Below are 25,250 nucleotides of genomic sequence, written 5' to 3'. Positions count from 1 at the left end.
TGGGGCCCTCAGGTAGGGAGGGGATTAGTGCCATTACTCTCTATTTGGGTGACCGAAATGAGCGGAACAATTTGTAGTCCTGTGAGATCCAGCAAGTGTGCATTTAACTGCCATTGGTCAGTAACGCGCGTCGTTGTTTCTGTGAGAAGAATAACTATGACTGTATGAAGAAATCGGGTGACAGGCCAACATTAATTAAAACCATGTGTGGAGAAGGAAGATAAGGTGGAAAAGAAGAAGACGGGCAGGCTCCATCAGAAAATAGGACACCTTAATTCCTCGGTGGTGTCCGTTTCTCATCATCTGGACACCTCCGATATTTGCGTGCATCAATTGCGTAAAATCATTGCCCAAGAGGGGCTCAGTGCTTTCTTCTCCTGGTTGCCAGACTCGCGTCTCCAGATTTTGAGCGTTAGTCACATAGGCGTGCGATGGTCCGATTCGTCATGTCTTACCAGCCTGCAGGAATTGTCATGGTGCCAAAGAGGAGTTTCGGAGCATTGGCATGATGGAGGGTAGTTGGGGAGTGGTGAATTGGAAGTGGATGCAGTGTTGCTGTGGGTGGGCAGAGGAGCAGTTGATGGGTGGGGATTGTCATTGAAAGGGTCGAAGAGATTCAGGGTGTTGTTCCGGGGGCTAGGTTAGCTGGTGGCGGAGAGATCGTGACAGTTGTCAGGGATGTCAGTAAAATCCAGGAGGGGGGGAGAGTTGGAGTGGGCATTGGGCTGAATCATCAGTGGGCAGTGTGTCATCTGCTCCCACTGCCACGGTTAAGTGGTGGGCGTGGCTACGTTGTGATCCGTAGACTTTGAGTTGGCTGATGTTGGGGTACGCTATTTTGAACACGGAGGGGCTTACTTTGTCTGCAATGGAGTAGGGGCTTGCGAATTTAGGGGATAGGAAGGAACTGGGGTTGTACAACGAGATTATAACTTGCTGGTCGACTGTGTACTCTGTAGGGTGAACCTTTTTGTTGAAGCTGGTTTTACTCTGCTTTCTAGCGTCTAGTCGGACAGCAGCAGCAGCTAGCTGTGCCGCTTTAATGTTCTCTGTCACCTGTTGAACTGCCTTTTCGTGGGTGAGAGTGGTTACTGCGGGATTTGCCATATCGAGCCCTAATAAATATTCAATGCCTTTCATGGGTCTCCCTGTATAAGGGTGTGGGGGTGAAACCTGTGGAACTGGAAACAGTGTTCCTGATAAACATGAGAGCGAACGGTAGTACTGTGTCACAAGTGGTATTGTTCTGCTGTACCATTTTCCTAATGGTCGTTTTTAAAGTGCGATTCATGCGCTCTACTATCCCGCTGGATTGGGTGTGGTATGCTATGTGGAATTTCTGTTTGATGCCGGAAATAGTCATAACATTTTGCATTACTCTACCGGTGAAGTGGGAACCTTGGTCTGACTCAATGCTGCATGGAAGACCCCGGTGCGTAAATATCTGTTGGGTTAAAATTTTAGCGGTGGCCTTTGCTGTGTTTGAACGTGTGGGGAATGCTTCAACCCATTTTGTAAAGGTGTCCATAACAACCAGCACGTGCTTGAAACTATTTCTGCACGAGGGGGGAGGGGACCAATGTAATCTATTTGTAGAATTGTCCAGGGGCCTTCAACAGGTCGGGTGTGTCTTAATTGTCCCTTCTTTGCATAATGTTCTCGATTGCTCTGAGTGTAAATGAGGCAATTCTCAACATAATGTGTGACATCGCTTTTCAGTTCGGGCCACCAACACACAGATCTTAAATGGGCAATGGTGGTGTATGTTCCCTGATGTCCGTGTCCATCATGGAATTGGTAGATTAACTGGTTTCTGTCTTGGGTGGGGACCACATAAATTCCGCCTTTTAAAACTATTCCGTCCTGTATTGTGAGTGTGTCCTTCCATTTATCATAGGGGGCTGGGTAGGTGCCGTTCAGTACCTGTTTAGGGGAGTCGTCTGCTTTCTGGACTTGGGATAAATCTTCAATATTGGTTTAGGGAAACCTGGATTGAATGTATCTGCTCGCCTTCGGGTGGTTGCCAAAAGTGACCATTGCGTGATCCAGTTTTAGCTAAGGCCTTGCGATTACCGGGTGGGGACGTACGGTGATGGCTCTTGACTTTAATGATGCCGTATGTGCGGCAGCTGGCTTCTTTAAGACTGTGTTTCAGTAAAGGGGCAGAGGGTAGGGGTTTTCCGTCGGCGGATAAAAACCTCGAGATTCCCATAGGGGGAGGAATTCGGTCAAAATGTTGCAAACATACAAGCTGTCTGAGTATGTCTGCAGGTGTTGGGAAGGTGTCTGGGTGATTGACTACATAAGCTATGGCTGCGAGTTCTGCTGCTTGCGAACCTAAGTGGCCGGGTAATTTTAAAGATACCTCTTCTAATGGGCATCTCTTTGAATCCTCCATATAAATCCCGCGTCCTGTGATTCTTACACCATTCTCAACAGTGGAGGAGCCATCTACATAGATTTTTACTGTGTCTCCTGTGTCTTGGGAACTTTGTGTCTCACAGCTTACACATGGTTGTAGCGATTTGGGAACAGAGGGTCCTGTGGGGGGGGGGGGGGGGGGGGGGCTGCAATTATCTGGCATTCATGTGGGCTCCCTGCATATTGCAAATTGTCTGCCAAAAGTGTGTGGGTCTTGGTGCGTTTCACAGAGATGTCCCTGCCTTGTAGTAAGAGTGTCCAGCGAACTGCTCTGATCTGGCAAACTGAACAATCTTTTAGTCTGCTGTCTAACAAAAGTTGGGTGGAGGTGTGCTCACTCAAGATCGTGACTGGGTTGAGGCCTGTAATCGAAGCAAAATACTGAACTGCCCAAAAGACTGCAAGTAAGTGTCGTTCACAGGCGGAAAATCCTTGTTCTACGGGGTCTAAAACTTTAGAAGCATAGGCTACCGGTCCTAATCGGTCATGTTGTTCCTGTAGGAGCACTGCTGATAGGGTTCAGTCGGTGGTTGCTACTTCTATGGCGTAGGGCAAGTTGGGATCGGGAACTTGTAAACCGGGAGCTGTGCTTCGGGTGCGTTTTAAATTGTCTATGGCGTCTGTATGCTGTGGAAGCCAATTCCATGGAGTGTTCTTTTTCAGAAGCTCTGAGAGTGGGGTGGTCTTGGAGGCGAAACTGTTTTGGTAATTTCTACAGTATCCTACTAAACCTAGGAATGAACGGAGTGCACTAACATTACGGGGCAGGGGCAGTTTCACAATAGAGTCAATTTGTTTCTGTTCAATCTCGTGTTTGCCGTGGGTGATAACGGTGCCTAAATAGAGTACCTTTTCCCTCAATATTTGTGTCTTTTTGTGGTTTCCCTTGCATCCGATGTACTGGAGCAGGGTCAGTAATTCGGCTAACAGAGCCACATACTCTAACCTGGTATTGGTTTGCAGGAGCATGTCATCTACATACTGAACTAGGCATTCGGGGCGGGAGAATTTAGAGAGACCAGTAGCTAGCTGTCTGGAAAATGGAGTGGGAATTATGGAATCCTTGGGGGAGACACATGCACGTGTACTGTTGGCCTTGAACAGTGAATGCAAATTTATATGGGCAAGCCCGATCTAGGGGAATGGACCAAAAACCATTGCTAATATCCAACACGGTGAAATACTTTGCTTGCACGTCCTGCTTAAGCATGGTCGCGGGACTCGCGGCAACGGTGGGGGCTTTTAAAGGGATAACTTTGTTTAGTTTGCGGTAGTCAATTGTGAGTCTCCATGAACTGTCTGGTTTCTTTACGGGCCAAATTGGGGCATTATTAGTGGAAGCTACAGGTCGAATCACTCCTTGTTTTAACAAAATGTTCATGACTTTTAAAATCTCGTTCTCAGCCTGCTGTGGAAACCGTACTGTTTCTGCGGTTTGGGATCCGGACCTGAAAGCATAATTGTGCCAGGAATCTGCCCACAGTCATGCTTGTGCTGGGCAAACGCACCTTTGTGAGTGGCTAGTACCTGTCTAATGGTGGTGTCTGTGCTAATTGCTGAAGGGTTAAACCAATAGACCCCTACTGAGCAAATCCTGTTTTCATAATCTCCTACTGAGAGCGTGACGGGGCTTTGGCGGTTTTGTACATCTGCCAGACACACTTGTTTACAGGGTCGAAGGAGAGGTTATGAGAGTTCACAACGTCTATGCCTGGGATGTGTTCTGCGGTTGGGGGTAGGTCGACTAAAACAACAGGGTGTTTAGCGGATACATTTCCTATCTGGATGGGTATAGGGCATGTGATGTATCCCTTTTGCATATGGCCTGTGAATCCACTGAGTGTGATGGTATCTGTGGTTGGCCAGGATGTTTTTTGGAACAGGGTTGAGGAGTTTAATGCGGTGCGGGACCCTCCTGTGTCCCAGAGAAAATCAACTGCATGTCCCCGGACTGTGCCTGTGACTACCGGTTGTCCGACATTATCCCAACGCATGTCACATACCCGTTTTGGAGACTCCGGACACCGTCAATCTAAGGAGTTATAAGCTGGGTTGTCTGAGAGGGCGTTTACGGTGTCATGGGGTGAACGTTGCCTTTTAGCTGTCGTGGCTGGCGATCGTGGTCTGGCCTATTGTTTCTGGATGGGAGGGGGGGGGGAGTTGGGCTGTTGGGGTCGTTGGTTGTGTGGGGGGGATGTGTCTGCAATCGCGGGCGAAATGTCCTACTTGTCCACAAGTGTAAAATGAACCTCATGGTGCGTGAATTGGGCCTTGTGCTCTAGGGTGCTGTTCTCAGGGCTAGTGTTCCTCTCTTCTGCCCTCATTTGTCCATGCGGGTTCCTGGCTAGTTCTAACTGGGTACATTGTGGCCTCTAATCCGTCCTGGTCCATCTGATCCTGAAGGGACTGTTCCCATGCCCTAGATAGACGTCTGAGTACCCAAATCTCATTGTGTGTGGTATCTGCCGGGTCATAATTTGCGCAAGCCCTTTTACCTACTTCAGTGGCATGTGAAACTAAAGTACGGAACCATTTAGTGGTTTCTGCGTCATCTAAGTGAGCACGGTTTAAGTTTCCGTATACTGCCTTAAAATGTATCCAGAGGCGACCGGCAAAGGCGGTCGGGTGTTCCCTTTCTTTTGTCTGCATTTGTTTAATCCCGGATCCCCTTTGTTGTATCCGATAGCGTCTAATATTGAGGTCTTCATTTCCTCTAGGGCTCCTCCTCCTACGTTTTGGGGGTCTGACAAAGCTGACCGTACCGACTGGCTGAGGCTTATTACGATCAATTTTACCTCCTCCCTCTCATCTAATCCTTACAGAACCTTTTGTTGGCGCACCTCCTCAAAGAAGCGATGCAGGTCTGCGGTGGGCTGAAATGGAGTGATTTTAGTGCAAGCGTTCCTTAGCTGGGTTACCGAAAATGGGGTGATGTAGGTGATATCTGGACCTGCCTGATCCCTTATCCTTCTTTCTGTGGTGACCGGAATCATGGGTGTCGGAGCAGCTGTGGGGGTTGGTGTGACCTGTGCAGCCGGTGCCTTTCTTTTTGGGAAGCGTGCTGGTTGTTTTTGACTTTCAGTTCTCTTTACATACATCTGCGCGCATTCATTTAACTCTTCCCAATCTGCCATCTCTTCCTAATCTGTCCTGAAGGCACACATAAAACCATTCTGAATGGAAAGTAATGACTGGAGCTTATCTATCTTTTGCTGGCATTTAGCTCTGTCTTTGTTCTTTAGTGGACTGGTGGAGCGCTCTTAAAGCTGCCTCAAAATCGATGCATTTTTTTGTTAACTTGGTGACCTGGGGCGGGATTCTCCGATATCGGCGCGATGTCTGCCGACCGGCGCCAAAAACGGCGCAAATCAGTCCAGCATCGCGCCGCCCCAAAGGTGCGGACGTCTCCGCATCTTGAGCGGCCGAGCCCTCACCTTGAGGGGCTAGGCCCACGCCGGACTGATTTCCGCCCCGCCAGTTGGCGGGAAAGGCCTTTGGTGCCCCGCCAGCTGGCGCGAAACTGACTTTGCCGGGCGGCGCATGCGCGGGAGCAATAAATCAGCGGCCGCTCACGGCATCCCCACGCATGCGCAGTGGAGGGGGTCTCTTGCGTCTCTGCCATGGTGGAGACCATGGCGAAGGCGGAAGGAAAAGTGTGCCTCCACGGCACAGGCCCGCCCGCTGATCGGTGGTCCCTGATCGCGGCCAGGCCACCGTGGGGGCACACCCCGGGGCCAGATCGCCCCACCCCCTCCCCCAGGACCCCGGAGCCCGCCCGCGCCGCCATGTCCCGCCGTCCCAAAGGTGGTTCAATCCACGCCGGCTGGCGTGGGTTGACAGCGGCGGGACTTCGAAGAATCGCCGGGGGGGGGGGGGGGAGGCGCCAACCGGCGCGGCGCGATTCCCGCCCCCCGCCGAATATCTGGTGCCGGAGAATTCGGCAACCGCCGGGGGCGGGATTCACACCACACCCCGGCGATTCTCCGACCCGGCGGGGGGTCGGAGAATCCCGCCCCTGGTGTTCAGTCTCCACTCTTACCAAGACTGCGTGCTGTGCATCTTGATAGGCCTTGTCGTACTGGGTTCAGAAGCTGCTACGGTGTACTATGCAAGACTGATGGGCAGGTATAACATCGGCGATTTCCCTGTCTTTAGCGGCTAACTTCTCCCGGAATTCCTCAATACTTTTCTCGCTTTCCTTACTGTTTCCCTCATTCTCCCCTTCCTTCTCTACTAACTGTCTGCGGAACGTCTCGACGACCTCCTCGGTGCCTCGAAACTGTGCCAAGCAGCACACTATTACCATTGGCTTTCTGAACTTTACTGCGTTTTCTTGTAGACTTCACATAAATTCTCCCACCAAGTTTTTCCTATCTTTCCTGGGCCTGACTTAGTATTTGCACAAAAATTTTACCAAAGGGGCCATCTTTTCCCGTTTAAATACTTTCTCCAAACATCCTCCCATATGGGGCACTGCTCTGATTTGTCGACTACTGCGACCTTGGGTTGCTGCTGTGGACTCATCATCTTTTCACTCATCTGCGTGCCATCTCTTCTTTATAATTTGGAACAGGGGGAATAAAGAATCGAGCGAACAACGGGTACGGCTTACGGCTATATTCCGGTTCGCAATCCCTCTAGATTTGCATGCAATTCTGCCGAGTTTACCTTATTCTTCCCTGCCAGTTACGCATGCGGTTAGTGCACACTTCCGAAATTCGGTTATTTGGTCAATATGAAACTTACTCTTGTGGTTCATTTTTTTTCTTCAATTTGATTCAATGTTGTGGGATCTCTCGGCGTAACAAAGTCACTTCTAATCGAGTCCCATCAGAGTCGCCAATAAATGTTGACTTCTTTATTTTGTTGTGAACCACAAGCTGTTCCTTGTATTGACCGAATGACCACACAACTAGTGTATTAGTTCAAAGACAGTTTATTAATAACACAAGACTTATTACTATATGCAATAATACACGCGACTACGCACTAAGCTAACCCTAATAACTAAGATGACCTTTACTTAACTTCGGGCTGACCGGCTCTGTGCAAGATCTGTGTTCACGTGGGTCGGTTGGAAGTCTACAGGTTTGTCGCGGCTGAGCTCGTCCTTCAGGTAGCAATCACGGGTCCCTGAACTTGGCTAGTTGATATGCTACAGTTGGTCGCACACAGGCCGGTCCAAAAGAGGCTGATCCCTAGTGCACAGGGCTTCTTATCCTTCTCTTTCGTGCCCTTTTGGGCGGTCCTATCTCCAGCTCTAATGGATCGATAGGGTTTCGAACACCCTCATTGATCCTGGCCAATTAGGGGGCGGACACCTCGGTGGCTTGGCGGGTCCTAGTCATGTAGGCCTTTCCAAATAAAGGGAGGTGGTGCCGGTTAGTCTGCTACTGTTGTAACTCCTTGATTCAAACTCTATTGTCCTGGGGGAAATGGTGATTGACTCTTAATAGATACAAGTATCAGTCAGGTCTGGCTTCTTTGCACAATACACAGAGGCTGTGTACCTGTCTGTGTCCAAGCTGACCACAATTCCCATGGTCCTTTGCAGGTGGCCATTTTAGATGGCTACAACAACACCAGGTTAAAGTCCAAGAGGTTTGTTTTAAATCACTAGCTTTCGGAGCACAGCTCCTTCCTCAGGTGAATGAAGAGGTGGGTTCCAGAAACATATATATATAGACAAAGTCAATGATGCAAGACGATACTTTGAATGCGAGTCTTTGCAGGTAGTCTTTACAGGTCCAGACGGAGCAACTGGAGAGAGGGATAATCACAGGTTAAAGAGGTGTGAATTGTCTCAAACCAGGATAGTTGGTAGGATTTCGCAAGCCCAGGCCAAATGGTGGGGGGTGAATGTAATGTGACATGAATCCAAGGTCCCGGTTGAAGCCATACTCATATGCGGAACTTGGCTATAAGTTTCTGCTCGGCGATTCTGCGTTGTTGCGCGTTCTGAAGGCCGCCTTGGAAAACGCTTACCCGAAGATCAGAGGCTGATTGCCCTTGACCGCTGAAGTGTTCCCCGAATAGAAGGGAACATTCCTGCCTGGCGACTGTCGTGCGATGTCCGTTCATCCATTGTCGCAGCGTCTGCATTGTCTCGCCATACATAGCAGTGGCAGAGGTAAAGCTGTAGCATAAATTACATGGTTGACTTACCATCGCAGGAAGCCTGCCACGCAAACTGCCAAAGGAAACAAAGTAAAAAGCCTGTTAGCTCCAGCAATATTTGGCATTGGGTTTGGGTTGAGCTAACCCTAGCCCGAATTATTTTGTTTCAGCTCGCCAAGTCCCAGTCAGGATAGTGAATTTTCAAATCCCAGTAAGTTTTTAAGCTACAAAGCCAAGGGATGACTCGGTGCATTACTGCAAGCTAAAAAGCATGTCTGGTTAGGTGCTAGGGAATGCTTTTTTTTCCCCAGAGAGTTGTTGAGCTCTGGAAATGGTTGTTGATACAATGGATTTGCTGTAGTCAATAGAAAGATGACCAAGCAAATGTTTAAAAAGGCAAGACATCTCAAGTTATAGAAAGTTGTTCGGTTAATGTGGACTAATGATATCAGACACCAGTTTACTTGATTGCCTTTGGAGTTCAGAGAGGAAATCCCATGCGTTTTCTATTCTCAATTGCCAAAGCTTTTTTTTTGTCTTTCCGAGAAGCTTTTAGAAAAAAAAAGGTATTTTATTGCAAACACATGTGACAACAGCTAAATACACAGACCATCAAATCACAATCCACAGTTTGTACAGTTTCTTTCCTTTATTCCCCCCTCCAACCGCGAGACGAACGACTCCTCAAATAACGTCATGAACAGCACCATCGCACCTGGAAGCCCTCCTCCAATCCCCTCAAACTTAATCTTCTCCAGCCAGAGGAAGTCGTACAGATTCCCCAGCCAAGTCGCCAACCACCAATTTAACAGGATCCTTCGCTGAGCAATCAATGAGGCGAAGGCCACCACATCGGTCTCCTTCCCCTCCGGCAGCTTCGGTGCTTCCGAGACCCCGAAGATTGCCACCGTAGGGTCCGGCCTAACCTCCATCCCCGCTATCATAGATAACGTCCCAAACACTGCCTCCCAAAAGCTCTCCAGCTTCTTGCAGCCCCAGAACATATGAGCCTGATTTGCCAGCCTCCGCCCACACTGAGGGGAAGAACCCACTCATCCTCACCTGAGTCGGGCTGGTTTAGCTCACTGGGCTAAATCGCTGGCTTTTAAAGCAGACCAAGGCAGGCCAGCAGCACGGTTCAATTCCCGTACCAGCCTCCCCAAACAGGCACCGGAATGTTGTGACTAAGGGCTTTTCACAGTAACTTAATTGAAGCCTACTCGTGACAAGCGATTTTCATTTCATTTCATTTCATTTTATTTCATGTGTACCCTATGCACCAACTTGAGCTGAATCAAGCTCATCCTTGCACAAGAGCCTATTGAGTTCACCCGCTGCATCGCCTCACAACATAGCACCCAAACTATTTCTCTCCGCAACTCCTCCTGCCATTTACACTTGAACCTCACCACCTGTGTCCCACCATGCTCCTCCAACCACCCGTATATATTTCCAATCCTGTCCTCCCCCAAGTCGTCAGGAAGCAGCAGTTGCTCCAACAGCTTGTACTCCGGTAGCTTGGGGAATGTCCTCCAATCCTTTCACGCAAAGTCCTGCACCTACATATACCTAAACTCATTGACACATGGCAGCCCAAACCTCTCACGCAGCTCATCCAGCTCCAGCCCTGCCTCTCTCCACTTTCTATCCATCCCGTCCATCTCCTCCGGCTTAAACCTGTGGTTCCCACACAGTGGCGTCAACACCAACATTCTTTCCAACTTTAAGTGCTTCCTCAGCTGGTTAATCGCTGGCTTTGAAAGCAGACCAAGGCAGGCCAGCAGCACGGTTCAATTCCCGTACCAGCCTCCCCGAACAGGCGCCAGAATGTGGCGACTAGGGGGTTTTCACAGTAACTTCATTGAAGCCTACTTGTGACAATAAGCAATTCTCTCATTCTCTCATCCCGATCGTCGACTGCACCACCGGACTCCCCTTATACCTCCCCATGGCTAACGGCAACGGGTCATCACCAGGGCCCTCAGACTAGAACCCCTATAGGGCTCCGCTTTCAACCTGACCCACTCCGTCGTCGTCATCCCCCAACCATCGCTTCGCCTTCTCCACATTCGCAGCCCAGTAATAATACAGCAGGTTCTGAGGCGCCAACCTCACTTTCTGTCTCTGCCTCTGCAGCTCTTCACTCTTCACTGGCCATATAAACTGAGATCAGTGTCTCCACCCTCCGGAAGAAGGCCTGAGGGAGAAAGAGCGGGATGGTCTGAAAAATAACCAGTAACCGTGGCAGCTCATTTGTCTCTACCACCTGTACCCTCCCTGCCAATGTCAAGTGCAAACCTTTTAAGATCCCCCTTAACCTCCTCCACTACTGCTGTCAAATTCCACCTGTGCATTGTAGCCCACTCACCTGTCACCTGAATCCCCAAATAGCTAAACCTCTCTCTAGCTACCTTAAACGTTAGTGCCCACAAATTGGCCCCATGCCCCTTCGCATTCACTGGAAACACCTTCATCGTCCCTACATTCAGCTTATACCTGGAGAAGGCCGCAAATGTCTCCAACAGGCCCATTTTTTCCCCCCATACTCTCCAGAGGGTCCACCACAAACAGCAACAGGCTGTTTGCGTACAACGACACACAGCGCTCCCTGCCCCCCCCCCCCCCATTTTCTCGCCAATCAGCAGACCCCTGAAGAGCCATCGCCAGCGTGAATAACAATGGCGACAGAGGGCACACCTGCCCAGTTCCCCTGTGCAACCCAAAACACGTTGAACTCCTCGGTCGTATGTACACTTGCCACGGGGGATGCCTACAAAAAACGCATCCACACCACAAACTTTGACCCAAACCCAAACCTACCCAGAATTTCGAACACGTACTTTCACTCTACCCAGTCAAAGGCCTTCTCTACATCCATAGACACAACAACCTCCGGTGCCCGCCCCCCTGACAGAGACTTACTTACATTCAACAACTTCCTGATGTTGCTGGAGAGCTGCCTACACTTCACAAAACCTGTTTGATCCTCAGAGACCACCTCTGGCACGCCCCCTCCATTCTGCCCGCCAACACCTTCGGCAGTACTTTCCCGTCTGTGTTTAACAACGAGATAGGCCTGTGTGACCCACACTCCAGTGGATCCTCCCCTTCTTCGGGATCAATGTAATTGACGCCTGTGACAGCTCCTCTGCTCTCGGCTTCTGCCCCAAGGACCTTTGGGTCCAATGCACCTTTGTGGGCTTGTCCAGATCCTTGTCCTCCACGAACTCGGCCAGCTTACTCGAAACGTACTTTGTGGCGCTCGTTCCCTCTACACCCTCCGGCAGACCCACAATCCACAAGTTCTGACGCCTGGACCTGTTCTCCTGTTCCTCCGCCTTCACCCACAGCAACTTGCATGCATCCCCCAGGATCCCCACCTCTGCCTCCAAAGACACAATGCAGTCTGGTCAAGCACTACTTTTTCCACCTAGTGTATCAATTGCCTTGAGGCAATTCTCCACCCGATCCAATGAAATTCGTGGAGGTGCCACTGCCCCCTCAATCACCTTCGACCAGTTACTGTGCATCTTCTTCCTCTGCTGCCGAAATTCCTCCTTGATAAAGCTCATCAATTGCTCCATCTGAGGCTTTCACACCGACGACGACTCTTCCCCTCCACCATTCTCAAAATTGGTGCTGTGCCACAGGTCTCCTCCAACTCCTTAGCCAGGTCCTTAACCGTTTTCTGCCGGGTCTGATAGCCAGTAGACATGACAGTCCTAGGGAGAGCCACTTCTACACATTCCGCACCTCTTTACTGCCAAAACTACCCCGCTAATGGGTAAAACGTGCCAAAACCAACGCTTTTGAGCCGGAGCTGCCCTGTGTTCGACCACTCATTCCATGGCTGCCATCGGAAGCTGAAGATTGTCTACCATGTGTGGATGGACTGAGATTGAGGATGTATGTGGGTTGCACCATGTTGGATAGGACTGGCATGATAAACATTTCCTGAGTTTTTTGTATATTGTAAAAATGCATATGCTGGGGGACATAAATTATGCACCTTTTAATTCTTTTGTTTTCTTTACCCTCTAGAAACTCTCTAGTAGCCATAAAGCGCTAGTGGAGATACAGGATCACATATCGGAGCTTCTGAAGTCAGCTGTACATGAGTTCCCATCCTCTCGTGTAAGTAAAAGTGATAAGATCCATTTTCTTCCACTCCAGGATTTTCCATATAGATTCCCCAGATTCCAAAGTAGTATTGTGCATTTAGCAAAATGACGATGGCATCACTTTGTAATTATCTGTGAAATTGTAATTATCTGTGAAATCGGAGTAGTAATGAGGGGAATACTAACTTCTGAAATATCCCTCACTTTTGTGAATTGAATAACGATTATAATTATTTTTAGTGTGTGTTATCCGTTTGAATAATTTGTCTCTTGTTTAAAGTTGCACCTTGTACTTTATGCTGCACTTCAATGCATGAACCATTGACGCTGTCTTATTATGGATTGAACACACTACTGTGAATATGTAAATCTTTAATGATCCATGCAAATCAAAAATCTTTTAATCACATGCTTCTCATAGAGGCATAGAACAGTATAACACAGAAGGAGGCTATTCAGCCCATCATGCCTATGTCAGCTCTTTGAAAGAGCTATGTAATTAGTCCCACTTGTCTGCTCTCTCTTCATAGCTCAGCAAAGTTTTCCTTTTCAAACATTTATGCAATTCCCCTTTGGAAGTTATTGTCAAATCTACTTCCACTATCCTTTCAGACAGTACATTCCAGATCATCATAACTCAACCCCCCCCCCCCGCTTAAATTACCACTGGTCTTTTGCCTATTGCCTTAAATCTATCCACTTGCTTTGAACCGCCTGCCACTCGAAAGAATTTCTCCTCATTTACTCAAAAATCCTTGAAGATTGTGAACACTCGATGAAATTTCCTTTTAACCTTTTCTGCTCTAAGAAGCCATATTTATATAGACAGCACTGTATATGTAACAATAATAATGCAAAGACACTCTGAAAGACCAAGGTTATCTGCATATTTTTCCCAATCTGAGTTGGTAATTGAGTGCAGCTCCCTGGTGGTCTGTATTCTTAAAGAATACAAACTCTGAAATTAAATTTTGGTTTCTGTGAAATGCAGGAAACCACAGTAGTAATGATCCAGATATTATGTTTGTGATGAAGGATGTTTGAGATAAGCAATTGAATATCATGTTGAGTTTTTATTGGAATAAATATATGTAAGACTATGAGTGAAGGAGGATGTCTAAGTAAAGACTGCGTTTGAAAGGCTGAATTGTTTTCTGGGCATTGATAAGTCCATTACTAAGTGGTTAACCTATGCAGTAACCACTCTATTAGCTGTTATAAAAGGGTGGCTAAAGCCCTTGAGAGTGTATTCAACTTGCAGACTGTTAACCTACTTCACAATATTCTCCAAGAGAAGAGCATGTACACAAACCGCCTTAGTACCATTTGTTCTTTAACGGTCTGCAAACTTTTTTTCAATTCTTTCATGGGATCTGAGCTTTGCTGGCTAGGCCAGCATTTATTGCCCATTCCTAGAGCTCTTGAGAAGGTGGTGATGAGCTATCTTCTTGAACTGCTGCTATCCCTTTGTTGTAGGTTCATCTACATTGCTGTTGGTGGGGGGGGGGGGTTCCAGGATTTTCACCAGTGGCAGTGGCGGAACGCTGATAAATTTCCACATCAGGATGCTGAGTGACTTGGAGGGGAAAGTGGTGTTCCCATGTGTCAGTTGCCCTTGTCCTTCCAGTTGGTAGCAGTCGTGGGTTGGAAGGTGCTATCGAAGGAGCCCTGATGAGTTCCTGCAGTGCATCTTGTGGATGGTACATGCAGCTGCCATTGTGTAGGTGGTGGAAGGGGTGACTGTTTGTGGAAGAGGTGCTTAGTCCTGGATGGTGTCAAGCTTCTTAAGTGTTGATAAAGCTGCACTCATCCAGTGGACAGTATTCCATTACACTTATGACTTGTCGGCAGACTTTGGGATGTTAGGAGGTGAGTTACTTGCTGCAGGATTCCCTGCTCTTGTAGCTACAGTATTTATATGGCTCGCCCAGTTCAATTTCTGGCCAATGGTAACCCCAAGGATGTTGATTGTGTTGGATTCAGCGATGGCGATGCCATTGAATGTCAAGGGGTGATGTTTGGATTCTCTCTTGTTCGAGATGGTCAATGTCTGACACTTGTGTGGCACAAATGCAAATGGCCCCACATGTCAACCCAAGCCTGATTATTGCCCAGGTCTTGCAGCATTTAGACATGGACTGACTGACTGTTCTTGCCAGAACTGTTTCTTGCACGGAGTTGCATTGTGTGCAGCTTTGCAGTTGGTAATGGATATCATGGCCACAGCGTTTCACCATTGTTGTGCTGTAAGCCAGTACCATTCTTTGCTAACCATATCTCCTTTGTCTGCTGGATTTCAACTAGGAAAACTTGTACAGCTTCTTTTATAAAGGGAGAAGCCATTGATCTGTTTTGCTGACCTCAGAGACTTGCTTCACAGCAAATGAACTGTGGTTATGCAACAAAAGCGTTTTGTTTTGTTGTCTTGTCAAAGCTGTTGCACATTTCCACACTATTTCCACTCCTCAATGACCAGCTTCTAATCCATTGCCACATAATAAACTAGGTTTTCAAAATTCAGGCCCATGAGATTAAAGAGGCATTGTAACATGGAAATGAAATTAGCCGAGAGACATAAAGCAGGGAGTAGTGGTAAATGTTTCAGGCTGCTGGAAAATGATGCCCCAGTGGGTGATGATTAGGGGCACTGCTTTTTTAGATGTATATTAACCTGGATTTGGGTATAGGGGGTACAGTTCTTTGAAGTTTGCAGATGACATCAAGCTCGGAAAGATAGTAAACCAGTGAGGAGGATCTTAGCAGACTTTAGAAGGGCATAGACTGATGAAATGAGCAGACAAATGACAGGTGAAATTTAATGCAGCCAAGTATGAAGTGATGCATTTTGGGAGTAAGAATGTGGAGAGGCAATGGGTGCGATTCTCCGGCTGTTATGAAGAGAGGTTGCATAGGCTTGGGTGTTTAGGTTCGATAGGCTTGGGTTGTTTTCGCTGGAGCAGAAAATAATGAGGGGCTACCTGATCGAGGTGTACAAGATTGAAGGGCATGGATAGGGAGCAGCTGTTCTCCTTAGTTGAAGGGTCAGTCACAAGGGGAGAAAGTTCAAAGTGAGGGCAGGAGGTTTTGGGGATGTAAAGAACACGTTTTTTATGCAGAGGGTGGTGATGGTCTGCAATGCAATGCCTGGAAGGATGGTAGAGGTGGATTGCCTCACATCCATTAAATAGTACCTGGATGAGCACTTGGCACATCATAACACCTAGGCTATGGTTCAAGTGCTGGCAAATGGGATTAGGTAGGTCGGTCAGGTGTTTTTCATGCACTGGTGCAGACTTGGGCTGAAAAGCCTCTTCTGCACTGTATTTTCTGTGATTCTGTGATAATAAGTTGGGTCCTTCAAAAGTTGGCACAGGCCTCCTGTGCCATACACTTGATGATCTTAACATATACTCAAAATTTTTAATAATTAGCCTGACCTCAGAAATTGAAGTAAGTTTAGCCCAGTTATCTGGTGGCTGCAGTTGCATCCCCTTAATTTTTTTGATTTGTTTTCTGGAACAGAAAATTTAGGCTAGGGTATACATTTTGACTAGGTTAAGTAATTGCCAAATTATATTTTGCATTCATTTTGATTTATATTGTGATAAACAAAATAGAAAGAAGTTATGTGATGACTGGACGACTTCAGGAATATTCTAAGTATTGGCCAATTTAAGAGTGTGTTTCACTGCAGTGGTCATGTTTTAAAGAAGAAAATCAGTTTTGCAGGGTCTGGGTGCTTTCTGCAGCCAGAAGGTGAATTTGACAAAGGAATGTGTTTTTCATTCTGTGGTTTGACTGGGAAAAAAGACTGTGGCTTGACTGGGAAAATCTCTGGGCTTGTAGCCTGCAGAGATAATTTGTTTTTTAGCTTGGGGAGAAGAGGTAATTTCTGTGTGGAACCAAGGAATGCAGAGAAATAGTTTGAAAAGCTCTAAGAGAGACATTTTTGGAGAGGGAGTTTTTGGAGAAATTTTGGAGAGAGGAGTTGAATTCTGATCTGCCTGACGCTGAGTCCACAATTCTCCCATAGTAAGATAGATTGAGAGCTGTATGTTTCTATTCTTGGGCGAGATTCTCCGACCCCCCCAGCGGGTCGGAGAATGGCCGTTGGCCGCCGTGAATCCCGTCCCCGCCGGTTGCCGAAGTCTCCGAAGGGAGAAAAGTCGGCGGGGCGCTAATGGCGCCGCTGACGTTGGAGAATGGCATGGGTCTGCGCAAGGCAGCCGATTTTCGGCCTGCCGATATTCTACCTTCCGGATGGGCCGAAGTCCTGTCGACGTGATGACCGTTCACATCGACGTAAATCAAACCTCCTTTTCATCGGCGTGAACCTGTGCTCCAGGTTCACGCCGACCAACGTGGAGGTGAGTGACGGCCTGGGGGGGTTGGCCGCTGGGCAGGCAATGGCGTGGCCGCAGTCTGAATGTGTGGGGAGAGGGGGGTGTGTGTGTGTGTGGGTGTGTGTGTGTGGTGTGTGTGTGTGTGGTGTGTGTGTGTGTGGTGTGTGTGTGTGTGGTGTGTGTGTGTGTGGTGTGTGTGGTGTGTGTGTGTGGTGTGTGTGTGTGGTGTGTGTGTTGTGTGGTGTGTGTGTTGTGTGGTGTGTGTGTTGTGTGGTGTGTGTGTTGTGTGGTGTGTGTTGCCCTGGATGAGGAGGAGGAGGAGGTGGAGGAGGAGGAGCGTGCCAGAGAGGCGGCGCACGCTGCCGCAGAGGGGTCAGGCTGGAGGGACACCAGACCGACAGGACGAGGGGGGGGAGGAGGACGTCGCGGCCCCACGGCAACGGAGGCACCCGAGGGCGCCCCGTGTGTACCGGCCCCGGCAGTCATACCAGGACCTCACGGACCGGGAATGCAGGAGGAGACTCCGGATGAGGCGGGAAACCGTGGCACACATCTGCCACCTGCTGGCACACCTGTCACCGCGTGGCACTGGCGGGGGACACCCTCTCCCCGTGCCCGTCAAGGTTACGGTGGCCCTGAACTTTTATGCAACGGGGTCATTCCAGGCACCGAGTGGGGACCTGTCCGGCATATCGCAGACATCGGTGCACCGGTGCATCCGGGCAGTGACAGATGCCCTATATGCCATGGCGCACCGCTACATCCGCTTCCCTGTGGACCGGGCCAGCCAAGATGCCCGGGCCGTGGGCTTCTCTGCTGTGGCCGGGTTCCCCATGGTCCAGGGCGCGATCGATGGGATGCACGTCGCCATGCGGCCACCTGCAGATAACAGGGCCGTGTTCACCAATAGGAAGGGGACCTATTCGATGAACGTACAGGTGGTCTGCGACCACCGCATGATGATCCTGCAAGTCTGCGCCCGTTACCCAAGCAGTGTACACGACTCATACGTGTTGTCGCGGTCATCCATCCCCAGCATGTACGAGGGACGCCATCCCCGGCTGAGGGGCTGGTTGCTGGGCGACGGGCTACCCATTGCGATCGTGGCTGATGACGCCTGTACGGAGGCCACGCAATGAGGCGGAGAACCGCTACAATGATGCCCATGTTGCGACAAGGGGAGTGATAGAGAGGTGCTTTGGCGTGCTGAAGATGCGTTTCAGGTGCCTGGACCCCTCTGGGGGCGCACTCCAGTATCGGTCAGATAGTGTCGGCCGCATCATTGTGGTGTGCTGCGTCCTGCACAACATAGCCCAGCAGAGGGGCGATGTGCCGCAGGCAGAGGAGAGCGGAGTGGAGGAGCAGCAGGAAGAGGCGCAGTCCTCCCCAGATGAGGGGGATGGGGGCAATGGTCAGGGCAGACGGGCTAGACACAGGCGGGTGGCTGTCCACCGTTACCGGCTGGCCCAGCGGGCACGGGACTGGCTGATAGCCACCCGCTTCACTGACTCGATGGGCGTGGGAATCGGGTAGTATGGCCACAGACCGCACACCATGGCAACAGCCGACCACCCACATCCCCCACCCATCCACCCACCCAGCACCCTCACCCCACCACCCCACCCGCATAGACTATGTCTGGCCCATGGCCACAGTACCACCATCCACCCGGACCATCCCTGCATGCGGCTGTGACACTGCAGCGCACGGTCCCGTCCTCTGCCCGGGGGGATGTTGATGGCGGCCCAGGGGGAAGGGGGCAGACTCACCTGGGGTGAGGTAAGACCACCCCTCACACACACACTTGCGCTCAACGTACATGACACCCCCGCATGCTTTGGACAGAGCACAAAGGCAGCTTCTGTAGGTGTAACATTGACTTTAATAACCAAAGGAGTTCATGCACGTGCCCTAGCCCCTAAAACTCATCTGTGCCCTGCACCCGTGCCAACTTACTCAGTGTCTATTTGTTTGGCCTTACGGGCCCTTTGACTACATCTAAGTGGTTCCCCAGACGGTACAGCAGAACTGGAGGTGGACTCCTGTGATTCCTGCCCTCTGACACGGGATCCCTTTGGCGGCCGTTTCCTGGGGCGTCCTGGCCTAGATGGGCCAGGCTGCGGCCCGGGCGACTGGGATGGCGAGCTGCCAGTCTGTCCTGCCCGTTGCCCACCCGATGCAACTGGGACGGAGGGGGGGGGGAGTCCGAGGTGTACCGCGACCTCCCCCACAGAGGGAGCCGGGACGGACCACACCACCTCCTCCTCCCTTGGGGTGCCCGATGGCCCCCAGGCCTCTACATGGGTGGGGGATGCGAACGGACTGGCCATCCGACGCCCCCCCGACATCTGGCGCTGCCAGTCCTGGAGGCCCGTGCTGGTATCAACAGGGGTCTGCAGGTTTGCAGCCATGGAGCCCCGGGGGTTGGCAAACCCTGTCTGTGACAGTGCTACGCACATGATCACTGGCGCCGATGCCCTCAGCGATGGCCTGCTGAGACTGGGCCATGGCCTGCTGAGACTGGGCCATGGCCTGCAGAGACTGGGCCATGGCCTGCAGAGACTGGGCCATGGCCTGCAGAGTCTGGGCTATGGCCTGCTGAGACTGGGCCATGGTGTTGAGTGCCTCTGCCATCTGGCGCTGGCACTGGCTCATGGCCTCCTGTGAGAGGGCAGCCATGTCCTGGGCCACAGACGCCGCCTGCACGGAAAGCCCCAGGCCTCGCAAACCGTTCCCCATGTCTGACACCGTCGCACCCATTACCTCCACCGCGGACGCCACCCGTGCGGTGTCAGCCTGGGTGGCACGCATGACCGGCACCACTTCCAGCTCCTGGACGCGGGTGGACTCCTCCACCTGCGACTGCAGCCGCCGCAAGCCGGCCGTCACCCTCTTCGCTCGTCTCCGGGTCGGTGGTTGCATCGGATCTAAGTGTGGGTGTGGAAACTCCAGGAACCCGGGATCCATCTGGGCGGCAGATGTTCGCTTGGGCTGGGCTGCCCTCCGACCGCCCGGCCCCTCTGCTGCTCCTACCTCCACCTGCTGTACCGGGACGGCTGTGTTGTGCGCACCAGTGAGTGTACCAGACACCTCATCACTAAAGTGCCCAACCGAGGTGAGTGTTTCTGCGATGGTGGAGGGTGTTGGTGACAGCAGTGGCGTTGTGTCGTGCTCTTCGTCCCACTCTGAGTACATGGCACTTTGGGGTAGGGGTTCGTCTCCAACCATCCACTCTGAGTCACTGTCCGGTATTTCGTCTTCCTGGGTAGGGGTGTCTCGGGTAGGGGTGTCTCGGGTAGGGGTGTCCCGGGTAGTGGTGTCCCGGGTAGTGGTGTCCCGGGTAGTGGTGTCCCGGGTAGTGGTGTCCCGGGTAGTGGTGTCCCGGGTAGTGGTGTCCCGGGTAGTGGTGTCCCGGGTAGTGGTGTCCCGGGTAGTGGTGTCCCGGGTAGTGGTGTCCCGGGTAGTGGTGTCCCGGGTAGTGGTGTCCCGGGTAGTGGTGTCCCGGGTAGTGGTGTCCCGGGTAGTGGTGTCCTGGCTCGGATGTGACGGGGGCCTGTGGCTGCCCCCCTCGTCGCTGGGTGGTCGCTCCCGCACGTGACCGGGGTGTCATCTCCCTGTTGCTCCAGGTCTCTCCGTCTCCCGTGGTGTGCGAGGGGCATCCTGCGGGCGTCGCATGCCGGAGGGTCCGGGTCTCTCCGTCTCCCGTGGTGTGCGAGGGGCATCCTGCGGGCGTCGCAGGCCGGAGGGTCCGGGTCTCTCCGACTCCCGTGGTGTGCGAGGGGCATCCTGCGGGCGTCGCATGCCGGAGGGTCCGGGTCCCTCCGTCTCCCGTGGCCTCCGAGGGGCATCCTGCGGACGCGCATTCCGGAGGGTCCGGGTCTCTCGTGGCCTCCGAGGGGCATCCTGCAGGCGGTCTGCATCTGCGGGGATGGGTGCCTGGACGTTTGGTCCTGCGATACACAATGAAGCATGCATGGTTAGACACGCAGGCAGTGATCAGGTGATATGGGGGAGGTGGGATATGGGGACGGGCTGTCGGTGGCTCACTTGCTAGTACGCCCTCGACCTCTGCATCAGTAACCTCCCGGTCGTCAGGTCCGCCAGCCAGTTCCAGGGCCCTTTCCTCGTGTTCGGTCAGTGGCCTCTCATCAGCGGGGCCTCCTCCAGTCCTCACATGCTCCCTATTGTTGTGTGCGCGCTTCTCCTGTAGCGGAGGGGCGGGGGGGTGGTGGCAGGGGTAAAAGGCAACAGTGTTAGGCACGTATATGAATGCATGCCATCGGTTGCACGTGCATTGCAGAGGTTAAGGTTAGGGCTGGATTCACTTGGGGATATGGGGGAGGGGGGATATGGGGGAGGGGGGATATGGGGGAGGGGGGATATGGGTGATATGGGGGAGGGGGGGATATGGGGGAGGGGGGATATGGGGATGGGGGGATATGGGGGAGGGAGGGGTATGGGGGAGGGGGGGTATGGGAGAGGGTGGGATATGGGGGAGGCTCACCCTGCCTGCTCTGACGAGGTTGTTCACCTTCTTGTGGCACTGGGTGCCTGTCCGTGGTGTCAGGGCCACAGCGGTGACGGCCTCTGTCACCTCCCTCCACAGACGCCGGCTGTGGCGTGGGGCAACTCTGCGGCCGTGCCCGGGATACAGGGCGTCCCTCCTCTGCTCCACCGCGTCCAGGAGCGCCTCCACATCCCGTGACTGGAACCTCGGGGCTGAGCGGCGGCCAGCCATCCAGTCGGGTGTTCCGGTCGGGTGTTCCGGTCGGGTGGGGGGGGAGCAGCGCGGCCTTATGAGCCGTCACGCCGTGCGGCGCGTATGACGCTGCACGGCGTGAACCACGTGCGCAAGCGCGGATCCCGTCACGTCGCTGCTAGCCCATTTCGGGCCAGAGACTTCTGACCCATTTTTCCGGCGTGACGCAAGTCGGATTTGCGCCGTTTTTTGCGCCAATCGGCGGACTTTGCGCCGATAACGGAGAATTTCGCCCCTTGTTGTTCAATGGAAAATTGAATAGTAATATTAATGCGGTCATCATAAACTGTTCTTTACGGGGTGTGAAGTTTAATAAATTTAATATTGTACTCCTAATAAAGTTTTGTTTTAAAAATAACCAAGCCTATTTCTTCATGCAATCACTCCGAGAGCGAATCATTGGTTCCGCACAGTCTTACAAATAAATTAAAATATTTCGGTCCAGTATCCTAGCCACTGGTCGGTATCTGGTCTGGGATCTTAATAAAATTGGCGTCTCTTTTCTGGGATCTTAAGTATAATCCCTTTGGCTTTGGGTTACAAAGAACAAAGAACTGTACAGCACAGGAACAGGCCCTTCGGCCCTCCAAGCCCGTGCCGACCATGCTGCCCGACTAAACTACAATCTCCTACACTTCCTGGGTCCGTATCCCTCTATTCCCATCCTATTCTTCATGTATTTGTCAAGATGCCCCTTAAATGTCACTATCGTCCCTGCTTCCACCACCTCTTCCAGTAGCGAGTTCCAGGCACCCACTACCCTCTGCGTAAAAACTTGCCTCGTACATCTACTCTAAACCTTGCCCCTCTCACCTTAAACCTATGCCCCCTAGTAATTGACCCCTCTACACCGGGGAAAAGCCTCTGACTATCCACTCTGTCTATGCCCCTCATAATTTTGTAGACCTCTATCAGGTCGCCCCTCAACCTCCTTCGTTCCAGTGAGAACAAATCTGGATCTCATTTGAGAAAGTGGATAAACAATTGAATTGGCTAAAGACCATGTTAGGTAGTGTTAGTTCAAACAAAGTTGGTAGGTAGAGCTAGTGAAATGTTTTTGCATCACTGTCAGAGGAGGTATCGAGGGATTATGATGAGGTGAGGAAAACCATATTAAGTGCATATGAACTAGTGCAGAAGCCTACAGACAGAAGTTTAGAAAGCTAAGGAAAGAACCAGGTCCGACATATAGGATTCAAAAGAATGAAACAAATAATTTTGACAGGTGGATAAGAACATTAAAAATAGACACAACAATGACACTCTTTGGGAAATACTTATTTTGGATGAATTTAAAGATTCACTTCCCGCAGTAGTGAGAACTTATGCTGAAGAGCGAAGAGTTAAACTGCTAGACAAGCTGCAAAATTGGTCGATGATCTTGAATTGTTCAAACAGCAAAGTTTGGTTTTAGACATTAATTCAAACTGGGGAAATGAGAAATTCACGGGTGGTCAATGCAAAGAAGGTTTAGTTGGTGATGTCAAGGAGAATGTGCCTCAAAGTGAAAAGAAGACTTATGATAGTGGTAGAGAAATAAGGTATTCATTGTAATAAAGTTGGACATGTGAAGCCGCAGTGTTGGTGGCTTAAAGAAAGTACGAGGAGGACAGACTCGGTAAAACAAGATATAAGCTATTGGGGTGTATTAAAGTGGGAGGAAAAAACATTGTCCCAGTGGAAAAGGTGCAGCAGAGTGTACAGCCTGTTCAGAAGTTGGTCGATAAGCAGGTACCAGAACTTTTTACAGATTTTATTTGTGAGGGTAAGGTTTACTCGTGTACAAGGTGGAGTAGGTAAGAAAATTAAGATCTTAAGGGATATAGAGGCAAGTCAGTCTTTAATGGTGAGACATAAGGAGATATGTAGTTTGGATGGAGTATTTCTGGAAACAGTGATAATATGTGAAATTAATGGTGAGAGCATTAGTGTGCCACTATGTGAGGTAAGGGTAGAGAGTCCAATGAAAAGTGGTGAAGTGGTAGTACAAGTAATAGAAAAAATGACCTGTTTCAGGGGTACAATTTATTCTCGGTAATGATATAGCTGGTTCACAGGTGGGAGTGCAATCTCTTATGGTTGAAAAGCCGGTGGAAAGTCAAACAACTTAGATGTTGCAAGAAGTATATCTGGGAGTTTTTTCTGATTGTGTGACAAGCAGATCACAAAGCCACAGGCTGAGACAGGAGGACGAGAACTTGAGGAGTGCCGATAGGGAGGACGAGGTTCAGTTGTCGGATACCATGTTTGATCAGATGGTGAGTAAAGAACAAGAACAGGTGGTGGATGAAGCTAGTTCAGGTGAATTGGTTGAATTACAACAGTTAACAAGGCTCACACTACATGATTCCTCTTGAATCCTGATTGAGATTGATGTTTATTATTTGATTTATCTCATTCCATTATGTGCATTTAACTAACTATAGGCAATCAAGTTAGAAGGGAACCAGAATGAATTAATCACATTGGTTTTACTAATTTTTACGCGTGCATTTATACATTTAATTAAGCTATGGAAAAATAACAATATTGCCGAAATTAGATTTTGTAGTTGGGATTGCACTGGGCACAAGTGAAATCTATAACTCTGACTACATTGTGAATGATACTGGTCCAACAATGTTGAGGTATCCATTCAGTATTCACATCAATCTCTCACCAGTTTTAACAACCTCCTCCTACTCATAAACTGATGCTCATGAGTGTTATAAATGTACTATCAATTGTGTTAATGTTCTTTGAAATGATCACTGCTTGCTTGTATTGCTAACAGGAGTATCTGGAACAAACCCAAATAGTATTGAACTCAACAGAGACCAGCCTGCAGCAGTTGACAGCTCTGGTTGATTGTCGTAGCCTTCACATGGTGAGTGTTCACGGCAGTGTGAAAATGCAAAGAGAAACCAAAAATTGGGTTCTCAAAATATATAATTGCTGTTTATTTCTTTACAAAGACATAGTTTGTCACCTTTTATCGTTCCATATGTAATGTCAGTGTCAACTTTTGAGATTTGAAGACTGTCTTGGAAGTGTTCCAAGCCTAGCTAATCTATTTATAGCCGTAGAGTAGTGTAAAAATTAATTAACCTGCTAGCAAGAAACAAACTGATCCAGTGCAGCATTTGTAAAGCTGTTTGTCTTCATTGGCAATGCCGTTGGCCTTTCTCATGACACCTCAGCTTCACACTTTTCTTTAATGGAAAAAAATTGAAATAAAATGTGAAATTTCTTTTAAGGTAGGTGATAGTTTGGGCTGTGGTCAACTTCTTAAATTACATATTTGGTAGAATTTACAGTCAATGTAACTTATTTTATGATGTGTAACTTATTTTAGACCATTGAAGACAAGTGATTCACTGATTAACACATGGTGAAATGATTTCATGGGTTAATTTTGATCGCCTGAGTGGGTTAGACTAGAATTTTCCCTCATTGACACTAGAGGTTTTTCTCTCTTTTGCCTCTCTTGGGAAATTACTTTTGAAAAGG

The 25,250-nt window shown here is 49.9% G+C and overlaps 1 protein-coding gene across 7 annotated transcripts in view; it reads left to right on the top strand.

The window, feature by feature from the left end:
* Positions 1-25,250, top strand: part of LOC140394047 (protein tweety homolog 3-like) — a 309,376-nt gene that overhangs the window by 238,063 nt on the left and 46,063 nt on the right. For all 7 annotated transcript variants that reach the window (XM_072480836.1, XM_072480842.1, XM_072480839.1 and 4 more), the window contains exons 9-10: positions 12,580-12,672; positions 24,535-24,627. In XM_072480836.1, the coding sequence (XP_072336937.1) occupies positions 12,580-12,672; positions 24,535-24,627 (186 nt within the window). The remainder of the gene's footprint in view (positions 1-12,579; positions 12,673-24,534; positions 24,628-25,250) is intronic.

The sequence above is a fragment of the Scyliorhinus torazame genome, chromosome 17, assembly GCF_047496885.1.
Source record: "Scyliorhinus torazame isolate Kashiwa2021f chromosome 17, sScyTor2.1, whole genome shotgun sequence".
NCBI classification, from domain to species: Eukaryota; Metazoa; Chordata; class Chondrichthyes; order Carcharhiniformes; family Scyliorhinidae; genus Scyliorhinus; species Scyliorhinus torazame.
The sequence above is the reverse complement of the archived record's forward strand: the minus strand, read 5'-3'. Positions and strand labels throughout refer to the sequence as shown.